The sequence below is a fragment of the Arachis hypogaea genome, chromosome 14, assembly GCF_003086295.3.
Source record: "Arachis hypogaea cultivar Tifrunner chromosome 14, arahy.Tifrunner.gnm2.J5K5, whole genome shotgun sequence".
In the NCBI taxonomy this organism is placed as follows: Eukaryota; Viridiplantae; Streptophyta; class Magnoliopsida; order Fabales; family Fabaceae; genus Arachis; species Arachis hypogaea.
This window is the reverse complement of record NC_092049.1, coordinates 139,256,862-139,279,253: the sequence shown is the minus strand read 5'-3', so window position 1 is coordinate 139,279,253 and position 22,392 is coordinate 139,256,862. Positions and strand designations below refer to the sequence as shown.

The window sequence follows — 22,392 nt, the reverse complement described above, 5'->3', positions numbered from 1 at the left end:
AGTCTATATCTACATCTAAGTAACTACACTGCTAAACACTTTTTAATTATAAAAGAAAACTAAATCACTTAGTAGATAATATTTAGGGAAACGTCAAATTAGCTTGTTAATTAATATTATGCCCCCAAATTCATGAAGTTTGTCATTTCATCATTATTTTTCTACTTTAATTTGCTGGGCTCCATATTTATAGTGGATGTCCAACAAGAAAGAAAAAGAATGTTGTTTGTTGTAAACATAATGTCTTCTCCTTTCAAAGCATTTACCCAACAAAACTATAGATTATAATATAATTAACTTTTGCGCCTCCTTCTCCTATTTGATCATTTTATTTTTGTGCTAGATTAAGTAATGCCGCTACTACTTAGTTTAATGAGTAATCTTTTCGAGAAAAAATTCCAACGAATTGGCTATTTAGATCATTCATATATGTTTAAGGTTCAGAAAATGATCGTTTAAAGATAAAATTTAAATACAGTGAATATATACACACTATATATATATATATATACTTCTAAACATTATTCAATAATAAAGATATATAACTAATTTTATATTTAATCTATTTACTTAGTGGTCTTTATTAAGACTCTTTTCTGAATTTTAAAAGTAAATAAATAATTATTATACGTTCAATATATTTTGTGTTAAAATTTTAGGATGTATTTAGTTTTATGTTTTTATTTTAAGATTTTATAAAGAAAAAGTAAAAAGATTTTATTAATTTTATTATTTTTAAAAAAAATAAAATCTTAAGTATAAAAAATAATAAAATATTGTCATGTCTTCTTGTTTTTTCCTATATGTTATCAGCAAAATTATTAAATACAGAAATTTTGATGTATATCATACAAATTTTAGTACATAATACACAAATTTTTAAAAAATTATATATTTAAAATATTGACACTAAATTAATAAAATACACATAATATATAAATTTTTGTAAAATTATATATCTAAAATATTAAATCATTCAACTAACAAAATATATCTGTACAAAAAATTTGTGAGTTATGTATAAAAAATTTTATGTTATATTAATAAGTTATATACTATACACAAATTTTTTTGTATTATATATAAAAATTTATATATTATATCAATAAATTTTTGTATTCTCTAATAAAATTTGTATATTGAAAAAATACAAAAAAAAAAAAAGAAAAAAAAGAAGAGACGTGTGTTGCACACATTTTTCTAATGGATTTGTATCAATTTGAATGAACTTAATTATAAAACATGTGGACATGTAACATCACTGAAATTTTCTTTTAATCAATACTTTTATTTACTGTATCTGAATACCAGGTACATATGTCAGCGGTAAACATGGATTCGTGTGGGCATTAATTAAAAAACGATGTTGTTTGATCACTAAATTAATGTTACGGGTGGAAATAGGCTAAATGGTCTGTGAGAAGTTTGTCTATTGACTTATATTTGGCTTGATCTATTATAAAATAGATCTAAATTTAGATTATTATAAAAATTTTAATATATTAATAGATAAGACTCAAATTTACTAAATAACATTTTATTAATAATAAAATTATTAAATATTTTAAATTTATTAATTTTATTATAAATATTTTTATATATTTTAAATATTTTAAAAATTTAAAATTTTTTATAAATATTAAATTTAGTATATTATACATAATTAAATTTTATTTAAAAAATAATTTTTTAAATAATATTCTTAAATTTTTTATTTTTATAAAAAAATTATTAAATTTTTTAACAGTCTTTAAGTTAGATTAGACTAAATAATAGGTCAAATTTAATATTTAAACAAAAATCTATAACAACTTATACGTTAAACTCAAATCAATTAACTATATATGATACATCTGACCTATTAAAAATAAAGTCTGACGTAACTTATTTTCATTTATCTAATTAAAGTTTAACATTAAATTACGGGTGCATATGGGGTCGGGTGAAGCCGGGTTCGCCGTGATCCGAACTCGACTCTAAATAATGACCGGGTCTATTTATGAGACTCTTACCCGATCCTAAACTCGATAAAATCGTGTTACTTTCGGGTCACACTTAAGCTGGGTCTAGACCGGGTGAAGCCCGGATCTTGATCAACTTTATCACATCACTAAAAATTAGATTCTACATCTTTTGAACCTCTAAATTTTGAAAAATAATTATTCCATAACAATGCAACATTCGCATAATAATAATTTAGAATCTAATAATAATAATTTAAAGTTTCATAATAATAATTATATCAATTACACATTAAATATTCAAAGTTCAAAAGACAATTAAAACAAAGTTAACAACCAACACAAGATTAACATAATAATAATAATTTATAGTGTCATACCAACCAATAACAACAAAATATTAAATAGCAAACAACTACACGGGTCCAACGGGCCGGGACCGGGTGACCCGAGACTTGGCCCGTACCCGATTTAATAAATAATCGGAGTCATCTATTGAAATCTCGGGTCTGATCGGACTATAACAAAGTCGGGCCAAATTAGCCGCGAAGTCATCGGGTCCGGTCCGGGTCTTCGGACCAGACCGGGTCTTGTGCACCCTTACATTAAATACACACTCTCTTATAATATATTATGATACACTACTATATGACATTTAATTTATATATGTGTTTAAAAAAATATTTCCAATTTGTATATTACATAGAGTCTTACAGACACGCATGTATGTTCTATATAGTGACTATCGAATTAAACATATATATTATTCACTTAATTAATAGAATAATAACATTAAAAATAAAATAAATATTTGCAAGATTGGCATCTCTCTCTATATATATAGAAGTTATAATCCTTCAGACATAAAGTCCGAAGCCATACATATATATTATAGCAAGAAAGGCGAATAGCTTGAGGGAATTAAACTCTTATTTATTGCTAATAATAGGGTTTAATTAATTTAATATATGGAAGCCATGGATGACATGCTCCTAGCTAATTGGGTTAATCTTCATCATTCTTCCATAAACGTGCCCTCATCTTACTTGCAACCACCGGAAACTAGACCAGGTACACTCTTCATCTCTTCCGGTAAGACCATTCCGGTCGTCGATCTTGAGGAACATCATCATCATCATCATGCTGACATCATAAACCAAATTTTGAAAGCTTCTGAGGAGTATGGATTTTTCCAGGTATACATACATGCATTTCTTTAATTTAATTTCCTCTACTCTACCGTGTATCTAATTATTCTATATATTTATATTGATTAAACTATTATTTTTATTCATAAGAATTTTCAAGTCTAAAAAATTTAGCCATGAATGAAACTAATTTTATATTTATAAAATATATCTTCTATAAACAAAATTATTTGAGTGTTGATTTTGTTCATAGGCGCATTTGTTAGCCTTTTGAAAGTTTTAACACGGTGAAAACTCAGGTGTAGTCGACTTCACGTGAAATTGATAGTTGAGAGTTATTAGATGAAAATTTAGTCAAATCAGTCAAATCATCTAACGGCTCTCAACTATCAACTTCACATGAAGTCGACTGCACCTGAATTTTCACCATGTTAATTTATTTATTTTTTGTGAATACAATGTTAATTTTATTTTATGAATAAATTTTTTAATGTTCTAAATTTTATAAATAAAAATAATAGATTATATAGTTAATACAAACTTAATCAAATTGGGTTAGTCGCCAATTAGTTATAGCTCAAACGGCATAACCTCCTCATACTTACCAAAGAAGTCGCGGGTTCGAGCGTTCTTATCTTTGGTAAAAAAATAAAAAAATGCCAACAATTTATAACTCAAATAACATAGTTTCTCCGTATACACCTAAAAGTCGCGAATTCGAGTCTTTTTAGATTAGTTTTTGGAACAGTGAAAAATAAAGAAAAAAATAATTAATACAAACTTTAAGCAAAGATAGAACCTATAGCTATTGATGAATAGTTAGCTTTTATGATAGATACAAGATCCCTCTTTCAAGGTTTTTTTTTTCTTTTTTCTTTTTTCTTTTTTCCCCTAACTCACAATTAAGTACGTAGTAACGCATGGCTTCATGGAACAGCAAGTTGGAAATATTTCATACTAAGCATACACACGTACGACATAGTTTGAATTAAAGAGACTGAATACTAAATAGGAAATTACAACTTAATTCATAATTAATTCAACATCTCATCAAGTCATGATCAGAGGGAGAGAGGCTCAATTAATGTCAATTCAAGTTGGAGAAAAGTAATTTAATTTTACTAATTTTATATATACCAAATAGAAAGAGAAGAGAACTAACATTCATATAAATTTGTTTTCTAATGCATCAACTTGTTCAAATAAATAACCAATTATTTTAATGAAATGGTGCCTTATTTTCGTACGTGGTAAAAAGTATGGCTAGGTGGTATCTTAGGGGAGCAGGTAAGTTATATTGCATCATATTCCGGTGGTCGCATTAAAAGGTGTGATAATAAATGATAGTAACTATTAATTTCACGTTCAAACTACAAATATTAATCAATTACAAGAAAAAATTAAAATAATATTAATTTCTCTAAAAATATGGCTAAATGATATTGTATTATTCTAACCACAATTTCATGTGTATTTTGCTTTAATGGTATTAGAGTATAAATAATATTATAAATTTAAGTCTTTTTGTTAGTTAAATTTAATTAAATTAGTCTAATATAAAAAAATTTAGTTATAATTAATATTATTCTAAATTTTATTGTTTAACTTAATTAAATTTGATTTATAAAAAGATTTAAATATATATAGCATCATTCTTAAAATATTTGAAGTAGATTAGATATTAAGTATAATATTATTTGTGAATCAAGTTAATACAGTTAAAGCTAAGGTTAGTACAGTAGGCATAGATAGTCGTTAGTATTATAATTGTAATTATCAGTATAAATATGTATACCAATTATTACATCAGATGAAGAAAAATAAACACATTTCTTTCAATTTTTCTGTTAATAACTTGGTATTAAAAATATTTTTTTTTATTTAGTTTCTGGCAGTTTTCTTTTTCAGTGTAGCAACTTTTTCTTCCGTGTTGATCATTCTTTAGACATCATTTCTCGTAAATCACCACATTTTTTTTATTCCTCTTGTTTTTTTGAACTCAATTGAAGAAATTTTGCCACCTAGCTCTTCTGTACATTCTGCTCCATTACCGTTATTTTTCTGGTTCGTTTCATCAAGCCTCTATCATTTTTTGTTTTTGCCAATTGATCTATCCTTGTTACTACATTGTTGTGAGTCCAACGCACCCAAAACCATCACCGTCAGAGGTTGCACATGCTTACACACACCTTCACAAGACTGTTGCCTTTATCCCTCCATCAGCTTTCCAGATTTATTATCTACTGTCAGGTTTCTGTTTAAAAGATTAACGATTCTAATTTTATTTCGTCTACACTGTTCGATTAGAATATCAAATAAACGGTTCTGATCTTGCTAATAAGGATTATTCGCAAATAAATGAATCTAGATCTAACCCGTTTTTTATCCGTGTTTGCTGACGTCATTTTTCTATTGACTCACCAACTTGACGTGTTATATTCTCCTCTCTTGTACTTCTATGTGTTAATATATTGCTGAAGTGGCATCTGATGTGTCAGTTGACATGGCACTCTATGATCTCTAAGTCAGATGGATGTGAAAAATATTGCCTAAGTTGTTCATGTTGTTAGCCCGTTTTTATCAGCACCACGTACTACTTATTATGCTGTTATTCTTGGGATTCTTCGTTATATTAAACGTATTATATTTTAGTATCTTCATTTTTCCGCTCAATCTTCTTTAACCCTTCAAGCATATTCTGATACTGATTGGGTTGGTGATCTGTCCCATTAATCGCTGTTCTACTACAGATTATTGTTTGTTTTTTGGCGACTCTCTAATCTCCTGGTGTGCTAAGAAATAAATTTTTACTGCTCGATCAAGTATAGAAGCAGAATATCGTGCTCTAGCTGATGCTTCTGCTAAAATCGTTGCAATTCGTTGGCTCTTTGAAAATTTGGGAGCTATATATTTTTTTCACTAATCATCTATTGTGATAATAGAAGTGTTATTCATATTGTCTATAATGATGTCTTTCATGAATGTATTAAATATATTAAAAATAATTGTCATTTTGTACAACAATTACTTTTTATTGGTGCTATTCGTCTAATTATTGTTGGAACTATAAATTAAATAACTGATATCTTTACTAAAACTCATCGTCTTACATATTTTCAGAATCTAATATTTAAACTCAAGATGGTATTTTTAGCTTTCACTTGAATTTAAAAGAGGATATTAGAATATCATATTAGTGAATTAAGTTAGATATCAGAATATAATATTAATAGATTAAGTTAATATAGTTGAAGGTTAGTGCAGTAGATATGAAATTGTTAGTATTATAATTATAATTATCAGTATAAATATGTGTATCAATTGTTGTATCTGGATGAAAAAATTCAATAAACATATTTCCTTCAATCTCTCTATAACTAATGGGAACATTATATTCATGTAATAGTATATCTATATAATGGCTAATTAATCCAAATCCATGTGTGAAGTAGGTTATCAATCATGGAGTTAGCAGAGATTTAATGGATGATGTGCTGAACATATTTAAAGAATTTCATTCCATGCCATCAAAGGAGAAGTTAAATGAGTGCTCAAAGGACCCAAATAGAAGTTGCAAACTCTACACAAGTGGTGAGAACCACAGAAGAGATGCTGTTCATTATTGGAAGGACACATTAACACATCCTTGTCCTCCTTCAAGAGAATACATCAAATATTGGCCTAATAAACCATCAAATTACCGGTAAATTTTAATAAACTTCCATATTTCACACTTTTCACAATTACTATACTAACTACTATATGCACCTGATATAAAATTTAATTAGGACCTTATAAATTTTGATTTTTTGTTTGTTTCTAACATTAGTTTGCTTTTATAAATATTTATTGGATTAATTCAAATACTAACATGATAAGATGTGATATGTCAGATTATCAACGTTTAACCTAATAAACTAATAATTTAATTACTCTGTTGGTCCCTATAGTTTTGTGAAATTTTTAATTAGGTCTCTATACTTTTTTTTTAATTGGGTTCCTGCACTAATTTTTTTTTCAATTAAGTCCCTCTTAGTAATAATTAGCTTAATTTTATAGGGACCCAACTAAAAAAAATTGGTACAAGGACCTAAATAAAAGAAAAAAAAAGTGTAGGAACTCAATTAAAAAAAATTTTGGTCGAATTAAAAGAAAAAAAAAAGTATAAGGATCTAATTGAAAATTTTGCGAAACTATAAGGACCAGCAGAGTAATTAAACCTAAACTAATATATGCCTAATAGCAATAATCAAAACTTAAGTTTTATATTTTTTAGAATAAAAGTTACCTATATATATGATAATCTATTTATAAGTATAAATTTTTCAATTTTCGATTATTATATCATTTTATTCCTTTTACAAACATACTTGATTATTGTAAGAATATAATGTCTCAAAGATTTTTTCAAATAACACTTCTTTTATTGTGTGATATTTTATTTGGGTACGTACTTTGGAAGAAAAGTTTTAGACTTTTAGTATCTTCCTGTCTTTGACGTGGTCAATTTCATTACTTTGGATATGATGAAGGTGATTTTATGTGTTTAAATTGACTACGGCTGCATATAATAATAGTATAATATATAAAATTCAAATTTGCTTGCATCATAAGAAAAGTTGAATCGCATCACAGTCATCGCTCACAATAGATAGGATGACAGTGAAATGGTGTAGAAATTAACGTGAACATTTAAAAAATCCAGCCTGATATATTAATTAAATTTTCCACAAGGTTATTATTCAATTACTTAGATACTATAACTTTGAATTAATATACACATCGCCTATATCATAATCAACAACCCCCTCCTCATAAAACATTAAAAATTGAATGGTACGGTCCACATACAATATTAAAAGTTGGGATCAATTTTACTTCTATCTTAAGTTATGTTTTTATTTCTAATTTATTTTAAAATTTTTATGGGGAAAATATAATTGTTGTAGTGAAAATATAACAAAGTTATGCTTTTAGGTTCTCACTTTTTTTTTAAAGTTATTTAGATAAAGGCATTTAAAATGTTCTTTTTAAAATATATTTTTAATAATTAAAATTTAATACACATAATTAATTAGACTGTGTTATTTTTGTCAAAATTAAATCAAATAAATTAATTTGGCAAAAAATAAGTAAATTATATCTTGAATTGATCTAAAATAATATTTTTTTTATAAAAACTAACTACAATATTTTTATTATAAAAAATAATTAAAATATTCTTATTGTTATTATATATATATAGATAGAGAGAGAAGAGTATTTTAATTATTTTTTATAATAAGATTATTGTAGTCATTTTTTACAAAAAAATATTAATTTAGATCGGTTTAAAATTTGGTTTACCGATTTTTCGATCAAATTAATTTATCTGATATAATTTTAACAAAAATAATATAGTTTAATCGTTAAATTTTAATTACTAAAAAATATTTTAAAAAAAAAACGTTTTATCCATTTTTATCAAGTATCTCCCCTTTTTCTATTGGAAATACCAAAGTTCATATGAGTATGCATAGAACAAATCGCAATTTTTATTTTAAGCATAATTTTTATCGCAAATAAGACACATGGACATTCTAAGAAAAAAAAATCCTTTTAAATTCAAATAAATTCAAAATATTAAAAACAAATTAAAATTAAAAGTTTGCCATTTTTTCAGCAAGGTTGTAGGGAAATATACCGAAGAAGTGAGAAAATTAGGACTCAAAATTTTGGAGATGTTATGTGAAGGATTAGGAATTAGGAAAGAATATTTCTTAAGTGGTGGACTAAGTGAAAATCCTTCATTGGTTGTTCATCACTATCCTCCATGCCCTGATCCAACTCTAACATTGGGATTAGCCAAACACCGTGACCCTTCCATTATCACAATTCTGCTTCAAGACAAAAACGTTCGTGGACTTCAAGTTCTCAAGGATCATGAATGGTTTGGTGTTGATCCTATTCCCTATGCTTTTGTTGTTAACATTGGCCTCCTTTTTCAGGTAAATTTTATTTTCAATTAACGTTTCTTTTATAAATTTTTTTCAATTTTCATTATTTGTGCTAATTTTGGGTAGCTTGCATCAATATAATATTATTCTATCCACTTAGTGTTTTTTTTTTTTTTTTTTTGCCCCTAGGTTTCGTTATTATTATATTTTTATAATACAGGGTCTAACTTCGAACTCGATATGCTATTTAACCCATATAAATTTAAGTATGGCCAACATAATGTTAGCTCTTACTATGCTAAATATGTATATGATTAATTTTTCGTTAAATCACTTTTTTTTTTAAGTTTAAATTGATAGGAATGATATATAAATGATTATATCTCTAACTAATTATATGAATTTTTGCATAAATCTTCTTTCTCTTTTTGTTTGTTTTATAATAAATCTTTTTTTAGGTCAATAAAGATCGAATTCTAAAATTTTAAGTTATGAAAACTTTAATATTATATTAATATTAAGATTGAGTGAGTCTAAGACTCTAAGGCCATTCATCAAAAACCAATAAATTGGTTAACTGATTAAAAAGACTTAATCAAATTTTAAATAATCTATTTTTATAAATGATTCATAAATTATAACCAATTTTAAAAAGAGGTTAACCGAATTGATAAAATTGGGCTTTTAAGCTGGTTCAAACCGGGTTCAATGATTTGTGATTTGGAATTCGGAATTTAATTTTTTAATTAATTATTAATATTTAAAAGTATAAAATTAAAGTATGTTGTTAAATTACTAGACTCAAAAAATTAGATTGATGTCTAAAAATGATTGCCAAAAATAATAAATTCTAACGATCTTCTAATATTTTTCATAAATATGTTATAATTTTAAACCGGTGTTATAATAAGCAAAAGGATTAAATAATTGATTTTTTAAAATGTCAAAGTTCAGTTTAAATATAATTTTTTATAAAATCAGTTTTTAAATAGAAAACCGGTTTTTAAATGAAAAATTGGTTTCCAAATAGAGAAATCAGATTTTTAACAAAAAAATCGGTTTCTAAATGAAAACTCGATTTTTAAATGAAAAAATAAAAATCCATTTAGTTTATTAACCTAAACCAATTTTTTTTAACTAAAAATAGGTTTGTTTTTTTTATTAACCTTAATTATGTATACCGCTAAACTTAATTCAACTACTCCAAAAATTATTTTATAATTGTAAAAATTTTTTTATATTTATAAACTAACTAGAGAACTTATTCTTATTAACTACTCTACCACTCTTCTATCTTATTCTAGAAAGGTGAAAACTCATGTGCAGTCAACTTCACGTGAAGTTGATAGTTGAGAGCCGTTAGATAGTTTGACTGATTTAGTCTAACGACTCTCAACTATCAACTTCACATGAAGTCGACTGCACCTGAGTTTTCACTTCCGAAAATGTTGTTAAATTACATTCTTCCTCTAAAATTGAACCCTGAAGATATAACAAATTGACTAAGTTATTTTTCTTCTCAAACAAATGCAATTAATTAAATAACGTTTTTGTTTACTCATACACAGATAATTAGTAATGGAAGGTTGATTGGTGCGGAACACCGGGTTGTGACAAATTTAAGGAATGCACGAACATCTGTTGCTTATTTCATGAACCCATCAAAAGAAAGCATCATAGAACCTGCAAATGATTTATTGGTCAACGCAAGCACCCAACAAACTATATACAAATCCATGTCATATGAAGAGTTTCGTACAAATTTCTTCCACAAGGGTCCCAAAGTTGAATCAGAGTTACACAACTAGTTTTAATTTGCCTCTTAATCCAAATTCATGTGTGATCTCTATGTAGGTATTCCCTGTTCATTTTTTAGGACAAGTATATGCAAATTTTGATATACTATATATACTAGCTAATCGTTTTGTGTAAACTTCTATGGTGTGTTTGTAATATAATATAAGTTGATGAGCTTTGAAGTTGATCCTGAGAAATTTGATTAGTAAATGTTATAACACACTTTATCATATAAGCTAAATTTGATTATGATGATGCACACATTTGCAAAATTATTTTATTATTTTATTATGTAATTAAATATTATTATTTTTATGATGATTTGTGTGATTAAAAAATTATCTAATTTTTCACCGTGCCAAGATGATTATAGAATAGCTAAGGTTTATGTCTTTCCTTTGACACCTTCAATCCCTATGATTATAGTTGACACTAAAATTAACTAATTTCATATGCGTTATTACATTGTTAAAAGAAATTGTAATTAAGAGCCTTCTATAAATTATGTACATAAAATATTAGATGATAATTTAATTAAATATATTAAATTATTTAATAATTTTAAATTATTAAATTTATATAAAAATAATTGTACATACAATTTTTATAATTTTATGTAGCTTCATTCAATTCAGATTAAATTAATCAAATTTTTTGTAATAAAAATAAAAAAAATTAATTTTAATGCATTGTCAGTGTAAAATAATTTTATATATGCATTTAATTATGTACTGTCACATTAACAAAAATAATTACATTTTAAATTAGTCATCCAAAAAAATGAATGTGATTTTTACACCGTCAGTAAATCAAAATTAAACTCAAAATAAAATATGAGTATTAGTAATTTAATATCGAAACTAAAAAAAATGAAAAAAAATCATCCAAACCGAAAAATGTTATTTAAGTTATAAAGTAATATTTTAATTACCTTTAAATTTGTAATATTTATTATTTTTTAGTCCTATTATTTTAATCCAAGAGTGATTAATAGTGTAAATTAACTCACTTTTTTTCTTGAAAAAATAGATCAAATTAAGGTTAATAAACAATCCATGATGAATCCCTAAGTAGGGTTTTGATGAAATCTTTCACCTCAATCATCGTAATTGACATACATGCAATTTTTTTTCCCTCCATGATATGCCTTTGGGTAACATATATACTTTTCATGCATATAAAGAAAGTTTACAAAAGGATAGGCAACATGTTGTCATCATTTTTGTGCTGAAAATCATTGTTCCATATCCCCTCTTGGATTTGCTTTTGTTGTTAGCTCTAGAAGTTTGAGAAGACAAAGAATAATACCGTGGATTCCTCGAATGACAGTTGAAAAACTTTAAACTTAAAATAATGTTAAAATATAGTATTGGAACTTTACCAAACCCGCAAGTTGTCGGTTACTTTTTAGAATGAATTATTGTTACAATTCGTTCACAATCATTGATAAATAAGTTATGTTCATAATGATCATCATTATTGTATGAATTTATATATATTATTAAGAATTACGATTCTCATTCATAAATATTCATAACTACAAAGGCTGTGCCCAGCTAATTATATCAGAATGATGATGATGATTATGTACCCTTTTTTTCATTTAATTTTGGTATATAGTACCTTGGTATATACGAAGAAGAAAGTTTTAAAATAATTATTATCCAATTTTATATATATAACTTGTACAAATTTAAAGCTGCATTCTGAGAATAGGATAAGACAAGATATTGAGAACAATATATAAAGGACAAAAACACAAAATTTTATATTCTTATATTCTATTTGATGATAAACTAGAACAAATTATGAAAATTTAATTTATTCTTATTTTTTTTATTTAAAAAATTTAAGACAAAAAATATAATAATAAAAAATATAATTATAAAAAATTTAAAAAAAATAAAAAATAAATTGTATCTCTTATTAATGTCTTTGTATTTTTTTTATCAGAATAAACACAAAATATACTAATTCAGTGTCGCTAGACAGTTAAACACATTGTTTCTGTCTATATCTTTTTTATCGAACATAATTTTGTGTCTTTGTATTTTTATTTCAGTTTCTTAATCATAAACAAAACGCAGTCTAATTTTTCAAAATAAAGTCAGCTGCGCATCCACATGCATCAATTCTCTAAATTAGGAGAAAAAGAAAAAGATAGGCCAAACTATTTCCTATTATTTTATTATTTACTAATAACATTATATTATTTTAATGCATTGATTCTTTTTAATTTCAATAACTGGTTGAATTAACTTGTCAATTGATAACAATGTAATTCTATGATTTTTTATAATATTTATTTATAATTATTTTGAAATAAAGTTCAAACAAACCAACCATTCATCATTTTTCAGCAATAAAATATCTATTTCTGATAATGGCAATATGGTTTTTTTCTTTTTTTGGGTAGATAATCACAATGTGATTAATTATTATAAATTCAATTAATTGATAAATAATTTTGAGTAACAATTATTTATTGAAGCAGATCATGATGGTGAGGTGGTGGCCTTATAATTTTAATAGACTTTAAAGTCTTAAAATTATAAGTCAAAGTGTACATACTTTTATGTATATGATAAACTTTCCCACATGGCAACCAACACATATATTATTAATTATATATTAAGTGATGCCTTTAACTTTTTAATAGTCAAAAATTTCATCTTTCATACATAATAATTATAATGTGGTCTTTTATTTATTTATTTTTTATTTTTCGTCAATCCATATATTAAGGGATACAAGAATTAAACTTCTCAATAATGCATGGTTCACACAATATTATTGGTGCACAAATTCAGGAGAACATGGATCAAATGCTTGTATCTAGCTGGTTCCATCTTCATTCCTCAGTGCCCTTATCCTATGTGCAACCACCGGAAAGTAGACCCGGCACGGCTGTTGTTGCTTCCGGCAAGACGATTCCGGTGGTGGATCTCGGAGTACATGATCATGTTGAAGTTCTTGGTCAAATTTTGAGAGCTTCCGAGCAATATGGATTTTTTCAGGTTTAATTTATTATTGTATTCAAGATTGCCAATAAATTGCATGCCACTTTCTACTTTAAATAATCTTTTCTCTCTTCTTGAATAATCTCACATATATGTATTTGAAATGGATGTTTAATTTAGCTTAAATTTTGGAGAAGTGTTGCTTTATTTATAACTTATAAGCTTGATTTTTATTTGCATTATTGTTGGTGTAAGGTTTATTTTTTATCTATTTTTTACATTATGGACACAAATAGTCAAATATATCATTTTTTTCCTGTGTAAAATTATTTTCATAACTGTGAAAAAAGTTACATTTGATTATATAAATCTTTGCTTATAAATATATAACTGTGAAATTGTCACAAAATCCCCCCAAAACCGCCGCTATTTGTCCCTGGTGGTGTAGTGAAATATGAGGGCTTAGCCACATGCTTCATTTTTTTGTGATGACAAGAACAAAAAAGGTTTAATTATTTTGTTGGTCTCTATAATTTTATTAAATTTGTAATTAAATTTTTATATATTTTTTTAAACAAGTTTTTATATTATTTTAAATTTTGTAATTAAATCATTTTTAGTATAAAAAAATATTAGAGTTAACTGAATATTTTTTTCTAAATTGAATGTATCTATAATTAAAGATCTAATTAAATTTTTGACTATATATTTTTTAGAAAAAATATTCGATTAATTTTAATATTTTTAATATGAAATAACCTAATTATAAAATTAAAAAAATATAAAAATCTAATTATAACTTTAGTAAAACTATAACAACCAATTGAATAATTAAAAAAAATACATATTAATTTGTTTATTAAGATGAAAGTAATGGATTTGATTATGTAATTAGGTTACGAACCATGGAGTTTCTAAGGAGTTGATAGAAGATACAATGAATGTATTGAAGGAATTCCACGGCATGCCAGCAGAGGAAAAGATGAGGGAAAGTTCGAAGGATCCAAATGGAAGCTGCAAACTGTATTCAAGCCGTGAGATTAATAACAAAGATGCCATTCAGTTTTGGAGGGACACTTTGAGACACCTTTGTCCACCTTCTCGTCAATTCATCCACTTTTGGCCTCAAAAGCCTGATACATATCGGTATATCTTCAAATCCATCAATTATATCACTCATTTCTTCTTTTTATTAAACACCAATTTTTTATTTCATCAAACATCCAAATTATTCCTCAAAAATTTTTTAGATTTAATTACTCTGTTAGTCTTATAGTTTTGCAAAATTTTCAATTAGGTCCTTATATTTTTTTTCTTTTTAATTGAGTCCTTGCACCAAATTTTATTTTTAATTGGATTCCTATACTTTTTTTTTCTTTTTATTTGGGTCTCTGTACCAATTTTTTTTCTTAATTGAGTCCCTATATAATTAAACCAATTACTGTTAATAGGGACCTAATTGAAAAAAAAAATTGGTGCAAGGACCCAATTAAAAAAAAATATAGAAATTTAATTAAAAATTTCGCAAAACTATAAAAATCAACAAAATAATTAAACCAACTTTTTATATCAAATACGTTGGTCTCTAATAAATTATTCTTTAAAATTCTTCAAGAATTATTCTCATCAGATGGATTAATTTTTTTATTATTTAGAATAAAAATTAATTTATCTTATAATAATATTTTTTTGATCTAATCGTTTTATAATAAAAGTGTTAAAGACTTATATTTGGTTGAAAGTGACGAAAAAACTAATTTGTTCGACGAAAATAATTTTTAAAAATTTTTAAAAAATAAAAATTTATCGTAGACCAAAATATTTGATCTAAAATTTTTCAAGAATCAATTTAAATATTTAATTACTCTTTTATTTTCACCAATAAATTGTCTCCGATTCTTAAATCACCTCCCTTCCATCGATGGTCATGCGGAAGGAGTTAGAAATAAAACTTTCACCTTAATTAAAAAAATAACTAAAACATTATTAATAGTAGGTTTTGCTAATTTATTAATATTAATAGTATTCTTAGAAATTTAGTTATCAATATACGGTTCGAGCTTAAATTCTAGGTTTGAAGGTTTGGTTTTGATAGTTTGATGAACGAAATGATGATGACGATATGATGTCATTTAATTGTTTTGAATTTCTATTTCTCATCAAGAAATGAAATTTTATTTAATATATTCTCTTTGTGGTCACATTTAAGTGAATATAAATTGCAAAACCTTCACATCAATCACTATATATTCATATGAATCCTTCGATTCGTATCAGATATGCTTTCATTATTGTGGAATTTGATGTATTGGTTGACAATGATTTAATTTTATTATTTTTCCTAATGCCTGATTGTTCTATTTAATTAAATATCATATCATATATCACAAATCAAATTTCTGATTCCATTTCACTCCTTTTAGAAACGCAACCAATGTTAATTTTAGAATTGTTTCCATTTTTCTCAACAATAACATCGAAATTTCCTCAATTTCATTAAGTGTTAGCTAAACAAGAAAAAATAATATCACTAACCATAGTATATATATATATAGTACTTATCAAGAAAGAAAAATCACTAAAAAAATTATTTCGATAACATATATTTTTTTGTTTAACTATTCTGTTGGTCCTATAGTTTTTGCAATTAGATCCTTATATTTTTTTTCTTTTAATTAGGTCCCTACACTAATTTTAATTTTATAATTAGGCCATTCTCAGTGTAAAAATGGTTAAATTTAACTAAATATTTTTTCGCAAATTAAAAGTATTCATAAGAACCTAATTAGATATTTGGCCACATATTTTTTGAAAGAAATATTATGTCAATTTTAACGTTTTTTTTTTAATGAAAATAACCTAATTACAAAATTAAAAGTAGTATAAGGACTTAATCGAAAAAAAAAGTAGTACAGTGATCTAATTAAAAATTTAATAAAATTATAGAGACCAACAGAATAATTAAACTTATATTTTTAGAATAATTACTAATTAAATTAAACTGTTAAATTAATTAATCATTGGAATTAACAAAAAATAGTGGATTATGACAGTGAAGTAGTTGAGAGATATACAGAAGAAATGAGAAAATTGGGAGTGAAAATATTGGAGGTGTTATGTGAAGGACTAGGACTTGATCGAGAATATTGCAATGGTGGACTTAGTGAAAGTCCATTATTGCTAACTCATCATTACCCTCCATGCCCAGAACCAAGTTTAACATTGGGAGCTCCAAAGCATAGGGACCCAACCCTTCTTACCATTCTTCTGCAAGAGAAAGATATAAATGCACTTCAAGTTTTCAAAGATGGGGAATGGATTGGAGTTGAACCAATTCCAAATGCTTTTGTAGTTAACATTGGACTTCTCTTACAGGTATATATTATATTCATTTCTCTAACTATTTCTTGTTATCTTTATATTTCATTTTAAAATAATATTTTAATCATCTTTTACGCAATTCTAAACACAAAAATAATAGTAACATGATAAACCACTAAGTTAATTACTCAGCAGGTTATCTTTTGTCTATCCTTGCTAATAACTTTTATTTCTCTCAAGTTTGATGCTGATAGAATTGGTATTTATAGAGTAGTTTCGGTGTAATTAATTTCTTTAAAAGTTTAAGCCTCTTAACATAACAAATTAGTTATTAAATAAAATTATTTTGATATACAATTTTTAAATTAATAAATTGTAATTTATTTTATTTACATATGTACTTTTTATGAAAGGGTCATTCTAGTATTATTATTCTACGGTAATTATAGTAATTATAGTGTTTTAAAAAGTGTAGTTAAAATTAAAATAATATTTTTTTATTATTAAATAATACTTTTAAAAAAGTATTGCTTAAAAAAAGTGTAACTAAAATAAAAAATATATAATTTTAATTTTAACAACAGTTGTATATATAATCACCGTAATATAATCATACTAAAATCTACTTTTATAAAATTATTTTTTTAAATTTTAAACTAATAAAAAAATATATAAATAATTAAATATCTATCACGCTTCTCATGTAAAAACTTTTTTTATGGTTTATTGCATGAATTTATATAGATTTTTTTTATTTGTCTTGTTCTAAACTTTTTTTTAAATCAAACACAATTTTGAACTTTTGAGTTATATAAAAACTTCATCATGTAATAAAATTATTTATTTAAAATATAAATTTGATTTTAGAGATTATGAATTGGAATTTATATAAGATAAATTTGTGTGAATCTTTAGTTCTGTATTTTAAGTTTTATTGATAACAAATTGCTTTTATCCTTTTTTTTTAAGTTTAGGTTTCATATGGATCCGATTTTCAATCGGTCTAGATATGATATTATTGTGGACTAAAAGTAATGAAGTTTTGTTAAATTTATGATCGGATAAGAATTTTAAAAATAGACTCCGTCTATATTTAAAATCAGATCAAATTAAGACGAATCTAATTTTACTCGTTCCATAAAAGATCGCACAATAAAAAAGTTTCTTAGCCACTAATTATTTTTTGCTTCTAGTAATAATTGAAAGTTTTGATATGTGTAGATAATTAGCAATGGAAGGTTGATCGGCGCTGAACATCGTGTTGTAACAAACTGTGAGAGTGCAAGAACCACTGTGGCCTATTTCATCCGTCCAACAAATGAAACGATTATTGAACCTGCAAAGGCTTTGATAACTCTCCATCCCCCAATCTACAAATCCATAACATATTCAGACTTCTTAACAATTTTCATGACCAAGGGTCCAGACATTGAACCTCAATTATTACTCCCTTAATTAATAACCTTTGCTTCAATCTAGACACCCTAATTATGTTTCCATGCATATATGAGTATATAATAATATCTTCGATAATTAAGTTATTGGGGAATTGAGTGTTTGCCAGCACTACCCAAATTTTTCTATAGTTCTTGAAATTAATCTCCAATTAACCTTGCTTAATTGCCAAATATAATAAGTTTGAAGGCTTTAAAAATGTTTGATAATTTAAAACAACTCAAAGAATATATTGGTATTACTATCCCTTAGAATTTTGGTAATATGTAATATTAATAATCACATTTTTTAATTTCTTGTTAAATTAATTATTTATTTATTTATTTATTAAATAAATTAAATTAGTATTAGAAAAATTTAATTTAAAAAAAATTTACAATACTTAATGTCACCACGAATCGACAAAATCAAATTCATGTTTAAATTAGTTTATTACCTTATACTTTAAATTTTTTGTTTTTAAGAAAAGCAATTAACTAATGCAAATATATATGTACACAGAAATTTTTTCATATCTTAATTAAAGAAAACACATTTAAAAATAATTTTGAGATATGAAATTTAAAACAATTCGTACAAGATAAACTCATAAAATACGTATAGTCCAAACCAATGTTTCAATTGATGGACCAAAATATCAATATCAAGCAAATGCAAGTCGCCATAGTATAATAATATAAATTAATCTTTTCATGAAATGAAAAATTTTAATACACTTCTAAAATGGTAAAGCTAATAATAAACCGTTTCAAACACCAGGAAAGACGCCAATTCAAATTGAAAAAAAAAAAAGAAATACTAAAGTATATTTTATATAAATAAACTAAGCCTTATCCAATAATGAAATGAAATTCTTAGTACTTTCAGAAGCGAAAGGGTGGAAGTGATTTCCATTGTCCTAATCTGATCTCTTTCTCACCAATCAAATTAGTTGTCAAAATTTATTATTTTATTCAAAATGGAACATTCTCGTTATAGTTGTCATTACTAATTTGTCAAGGTCTTGTTCTGGGTCAAAATCACACAACTCTATTGGTAGGTCCATAAGGTCAATTATATTATATATATTTTTCCTCTACGTATTTTAATCAATTAATTAATAATATTATTAGCTTATAAAGAATACATAGTATCATGCAAAAACATGAGGCAAGCCCCTGGTTTCATGTTACTAACTAATGAATGTTAAATACTTTACCTTTGAACACAGCACACTGTAATTTAAATTTTAAATGCCACCTTGCATGCCAAGTTTCCTTAATTAATTACAAAGTGATAGCTACAAATTCTACTATATATTATATATATATATAGACATGAATAGCACACAGGAAGAACCATGAAAAGAAAATTAGATCAAATAATCAACCAAATATTTTGAAATCCAAGAAGCAAAGGAGGCATTTCATCTCTTTCTTTTTCCCAAGGATATAAGGATTAAGGAGACAAATTTCCTAAACTAATGGGGCGTTGGATGAAACCTGAGGTATATACACCATGTTATGTTTTATTTATCTTATATTAACGACTTCTTAGATATATAATTAATTATTATATGATATTTCTAACTGTTTTAAAAGGTTGTTACGTTAATTATTCCAAGTCAGTTATATGTGTTACTTTATATTTTGATGCTAATAAAGTTAATTAGTTATGTCATTAATATAATTAATATGAATATGGACGTGAATGTGCAGGTTTACCCTCTAATGGCGGCAATGACATTTGTGACGAGTATGTGCGTCTTTCAATTATCACGAAATTTGATAAGGAACCCTGATGTTAGGTAAAATTCAAATTCAATTACATACAACTAATATATGAAATGTTTAACTTATCCTTAAGTATAATTTTTTTGACATTTCATATATGTTATGTTACATACAATAATATACTATATACTATTACTTGAATTTGTTGAAGAAATGAATATAATTATAGGGTGAGCAAAGCTCGAAGGAACATGGGAGTGTTAGAGAACCGAGAAGAGGGAGAGAAATACGTAGAGCATGGGCTGAGGAAGTTCCTTCGCACTCGACCACCCGAGATTATGCCAACCATCAACCACTTCTTCAGTCGCCAAGATAAATCATCATGAATCCGGCCTCCATTAAAATTCCAATAATTTTATGTGGAGTTGATAATTAAAGACTGTTAGATAATGATTTAATTAAATTTGTTAAATCATCTAACAATTTTTGAATATCAACTTTATATAAATGCACGTGGATTTTCAGCCATCAAACCTTACTTCTCATTTGTGTATTTTAATATTTTGCAAGCGTCTGTACGTTGTTAGTGTCCAAAAATAAGATCATTTTAGGTAATAGAGAGTGTGTGTATTAGTTAACGCTGGTTTAAATGTAGGTTGAAATTTAGGTACAGTCGATTTTACGTGAAGTTGATACTGGAGAGTCATTAGATGATTTAACTGATTTTACTAAATTTTCATCTAACGGCTCTCAGATATCAATTTTACGTGAAGTCGACTTCACCTGAATTTTTACCTTAAATGTAAAACGAAAAAAAAAATTTGTTGAACATATCAATTTTTTTCCTTTGTTATATATAAAAATTGGTTGTTTGTTTACAATAAAAAATATATGTAAAGTCGTTTGTTTTGTTTTTACTATATATTTAATTTTAATCGGGATGATTATCTTTTGAAAAAATAACTATATATACTTAGAAAAATTGTAAATACAGATAAAACTATCTATAAAAAAATAAATTAACTTTGTACTAAAAAAAATGAGCTTCTTTTAACAAAAATAACTAAATATTAAATTTTAGTTGACTTTGTTAAAAAATTATTGATAATTAAAATAATTAAATATTAAATTATAGTTGACTTCGTTAAAAAATTATTAATTTTTAAATGATCGTATAATTAATTGACATTGATATTATTTTTGGATAATAAAATCCCCAATGTTGGGCCTACTATTGGGTTCATTGGATTTAATAATTGCCAAAGGCTTTAAACCCAGACAGCCATGCAGAAACCCAAGTTTTGGTGTTGAGATTGGATCCTTTTTTAGTTTTTTTTTTTTTTTTTTACCTAAGATTGGATCTCTTATACGCCCATATACAAAGTTCTAAGTTGGGGATTATGCAGAGCCCAAATTTTCTTAAGTTGTGATGTATGTTTAATAAATTCATATAATACAGTCCAAAAAATAAAAAACCCAAAAAATAAAAAATAATAATAACCATATGTGATATTTACCACAGTTGAATCTAGAGGAACTCTCAATCGCAACACTCGGCTTAAATTGTACACCCAAAAATAAATAAATAAATAAATAAATTAAATACAAATATTCACAATATTACACGCGGTGGAAATTCAAGTGCAGTCGACTTCACGTGAAGTTGATATCTTAGAGCTGTTAGATGATTTGACTAAATTTTTATCTAACGCCTCTCAGATATCAACTTCATATGAAGTCGATTTCACTTGAGTTTTCACCTATAAATTTAGTATTTTAGTGTCAAGAAAGGAATTTTTTTATTTCAATTTGTATAACAATAAAAACACTGAACCAAAATAGATTTGCTTTAGTCTCTGACCTAATTCCAAACAAAGGGATATCTAAGTTAAAAGAAAAAAAAAATTGATGAGTTTTGTTGAAATCAAATAAAGGAACAAGGCTATATGATAGAACCTACAAAGAAAAAAGAAAAAGTTCATGTCAATTGAAAATACCTCAAACACACATTCTTTAGGTACATATGATGATTCTATGAGATGCTGGTACACCATATGTTATCATGCAACATTGTGCTCCTCCCCCATGTTTTATGTATGAAT

At 25.6% G+C, this 22,392-nt stretch overlaps 3 protein-coding genes across 3 annotated transcripts; all 3 read left to right on the top strand.

Moving 5' to 3' along the window:
- Positions 1-2,826: 2,826 nt before the first annotated feature.
- LOC112744633 (protein DOWNY MILDEW RESISTANCE 6) lies at positions 2,827-11,029 on the top strand. Its single transcript, XM_025794307.2, has 4 exons — positions 2,827-3,157; positions 6,562-6,812; positions 8,772-9,096; positions 10,614-11,029. Exons 1-4 carry the CDS (start codon positions 2,930-2,932, stop codon positions 10,851-10,853), a joined length of 1,044 nt encoding a protein of 347 aa, XP_025650092.1. The 5' UTR covers positions 2,827-2,929; the 3' UTR covers positions 10,854-11,029.
- Positions 11,030-13,574: 2,545 nt separating this feature from the next.
- On the top strand, positions 13,575-18,704 carry LOC112744632 (protein DOWNY MILDEW RESISTANCE 6-like). The gene is made up of 4 exons (XM_025794306.3): positions 13,575-13,859; positions 14,698-14,948; positions 16,856-17,177; positions 18,345-18,704. The coding sequence occupies exons 1-4, from the start codon at positions 13,614-13,616 to the stop codon at positions 18,576-18,578; spliced, it is 1,053 nt and encodes a 350-aa protein (XP_025650091.1). The 5' UTR covers positions 13,575-13,613; the 3' UTR covers positions 18,579-18,704.
- A 1,005-nt stretch (positions 18,705-19,709) lies between these two features.
- On the top strand, positions 19,710-21,207 carry LOC112744631 (uncharacterized). The gene is made up of 3 exons (XM_025794305.2): positions 19,710-20,064; positions 20,276-20,364; positions 20,520-21,207. Exons 1-3 carry the CDS (start codon positions 20,041-20,043, stop codon positions 20,674-20,676), a joined length of 270 nt encoding a protein of 89 aa, XP_025650090.1. The 5' UTR covers positions 19,710-20,040; the 3' UTR covers positions 20,677-21,207.
- Positions 21,208-22,392: the final 1,185 nt, after the last annotated feature.